The 3014-nt window shown below is 38.7% G+C and overlaps 1 protein-coding gene across 1 annotated transcript; it reads left to right on the forward strand.

Annotated features, from left to right (window-relative positions):
• The first annotated feature begins 1661 nt into the window (after nt 1-1661).
• LOC137952588 (uncharacterized) lies at nt 1662-2267 on the forward strand. Its single transcript, XM_068799666.1, has one exon. The coding sequence runs from the start codon at nt 1662-1664 to the stop codon at nt 2265-2267; it is 606 nt and encodes a 201-aa protein (XP_068655767.1).
• Nucleotides 2268-3014: the final 747 nt, after the last annotated feature.

Consider the following 3014-nt stretch of genomic DNA (forward strand, 5'->3'; position numbering starts at 1 on the left):
GAGCGGGGAGCGGGAACGGGGATATCAGTAATATTATCTCAAAAATAATTAATAGGTTCTGTAATAATAATTGTTGATCATAATAGTAAATAATAATAATAAATAATAATTTGAATAAATCAGTAATTAATATAATTAATAACTAATAAATATTAAGAAATAATAGAGACACGATAATTATTAATAATTAATAATTTAATATTGATAATATAGATTTCAATTTATTTATTAATTTATAATTATTAGTAATCAATAAATTAGAGTGATAATTATTGATAATAATAGTTAATAATAATAACTAGTGATTAAGAGGGTGCCACGTGTGGCTCACAAGTTCGCCAGGCATGAACCACGTGTTTGCTACACGTAAGCCACGCCTATGCCACACGGGCACCACACGTCCCATTTTTTTTGTTTTTTTTTTACCTCTTAAGCTTCATGTATCTTTTTTTTTTTACCAAACATTCTAGCTTCCACATCCTTTCAAATAGAATATGAAAAACCCCTATTTCTCTTCCATTAGCAATGAATTAAGATTTCTCCCTAGTCACATATTCTTTTCAAATTTTTTTACTTAGAAATTTTCTTCTCCCGACAACCTCTTTGTTTGTCAACAACAATCTTCTAATTCATTATTTTGAAAGGCAAATAAAAATTCCTGGTTCATATTGTGTTAAGATTCACTCTGAGATTTCTTCCCTTAAAGAGAAATCATGTAAATATTCTGTAAATCCGGTGATTGGGGTAATCCTATTAATCACTCAAATTCTTCCATGTATATTTTGTAAAACGGTTATTTAAGCCGATGATGTGAATGAGAAATCAAGATTATAATTGAAGTATTATTTTTTACTTGGTATCAGAGCAGGAGAATCCTTCTCCTTCTCGTCGCCGAAGAACAGAGCAAAAGCTTTGTCCCGTTGTCTCTCCCGTAGCCGAAGAATAGAGTTCCAACTCTATTGCCAAAAAAACCAGAGCAGGTCTGCAACTCTGTTGAGGTTCTCTTCGGCCGTCACTTTACAACAAAACCGCCGTCACCTGAACTCCCAAAATCCGTCGAAGTACCGCCAGCCCGAACGTTGACGGCAACGAACCACATTCCAGCGATCGGCACCAGCGTCACCGACGCAGAAGACAAAGAGCCGCATTATCTCCATCGTCGCCATCACTCTGGTGGACCGTCGACGACACCGAAGACTGAATCCGAGCCACCGCTCGGCCTTCTAGCATACCGCCAGCCCGAACGTCGCCGACAACGAAGAAGCCGCACCGTCGACGAAGAAAAAAGGTACGAAAAAAATCGCTTCCGTTAACTTAGGTCCGAATTTTTTATTTTTTTTTGGCGGGTCGCGAGATCTTCTTGAACCAGACCGGAAACAGAGACCCGGACCACTTATCAGACCGGACCGGACCACAATCGGAGACCCAAACCGGGTCAACCCAGCGAACAGAAAACGGACCAAACCAGTTTTTTTATTTGGGTGATCACCAATCTACCGATCTTCTATTTCATCATGTCGAAGGAATCAACACCGATTATTCATGTGCAATCCGAAAATTCTGGTTTTACAACCAGCGTCACTCTTACCGAAGTCAACTATGATGTATGGTCCCAGATCATGGAGATGCAAATTGCGGGATGAGAAAAGCTCGAATATATTATGGGAAAAACACCATTTCCACAAGAAACGGATGCCTCCTATGCGAAATGGTATGCTGAAAATCAAAAAGTCAAGGGGTGGTTGTTAACCTCTATGTCACCAGATATTATGAAGCGCTATATTCGGCTGCGTACCGCACGCAAAATATGGAATGCTCTGGAAAAAGCTTTCTATGATGGGTCAGATGAATCCCAATTATTTTCATTGAATCAGAGAGCTTTCTCTACCAAACAGACTGGTCGCCCTTTATCAACGTATTATGGTGATCTTGTGGAAATTTTTCAAGAACTTGATCATCGTGACAGGATTACAATGAAAGATCCTGATGATGTTATCGCGTATAGAAAATCCGTTGAAAGATTGCGTGTTCATATTTTCTTAAACGGATTGGATGCAGAATTCGAACAAATCTGTGGTGAAATTCTCAGAAAAGACCCGATATTGGATCTTGAAGAAGCCTATGCTTATGTACGTCGTGACTCTGTTCGTAGAACCACTTTACATAATGAAGTTGATCGCGTTGAGACATTTGCAATGGTAGAACGTCGAGCTAAGCCTAAAACAGCTCGACCAACTGGTCCTAACAATGATCAAAATCGAACATGATTTCAGAATCGTAGCTATGAGGTTGGAACAACCAAATCAGAGCGTATTTGTACTCACTGTGGTGAGACTGGGCATATAAAGTCACGATGTTATGAACTTATCAGGTATCTAGAATGGTGGGATCATACCAAAGCGTCTCGCAAATGGAACTCCAAATCAAATAATCATGCTTCCATTGTAGTAGCAGAACCTTCCACCTCTCACACAACTGAGGATGCATCAGTCTTAATCGCTACATCTCATAAGGTTCTTAATACTTCCGCTCCTAGTAGAAATAGTGAATGGATAATTGATTCTGGTGCTACTGATCATATGACCTTTGACAATCATCATGTTAAAAGTATGAAACCATCTGCACAACATATCGTATCTACAACAAATGGTACTCCATCTCACGTTATTGGAGAAGGTTCTATCACTCTTACTGAAAATCTGAGTCTTGATTTTGTATTAGTTGTTCCAACCCTCAATCATAATCTATTATCAGTTGCTCAAATAACTCGTACTCTGCATTGTATTGTGGTTTTTTGGCCTAACCTTTGTGTTTTTAAGGACATTCGAACTCAGAAGACAATTGGGTATGGTACTAGAAGGGGGAAGCTCTATTACCTTGATCTGCAGCTAGAGAGTTTTCATCAGTTAGCCCAAGCGTTCTCAATGAAGAATAAATCTGCAGATTCTGACATTTGGTTATGGCATAAACGGTTGGGTCATTCATCCTTTGGTTATTTAAAGAAATTGTTTCCT

The sequence above is a fragment of the Aristolochia californica genome, unplaced genomic scaffold (genome assembly GCF_029961685.1).
Source record: "Aristolochia californica isolate CCGP_79_NKW_82.1479 unplaced genomic scaffold, dmAriCali1.0.hap1 SCAF_16, whole genome shotgun sequence".
Lineage (NCBI taxonomy): Eukaryota > Viridiplantae > Streptophyta > Magnoliopsida > Piperales > Aristolochiaceae > Aristolochia > Aristolochia californica.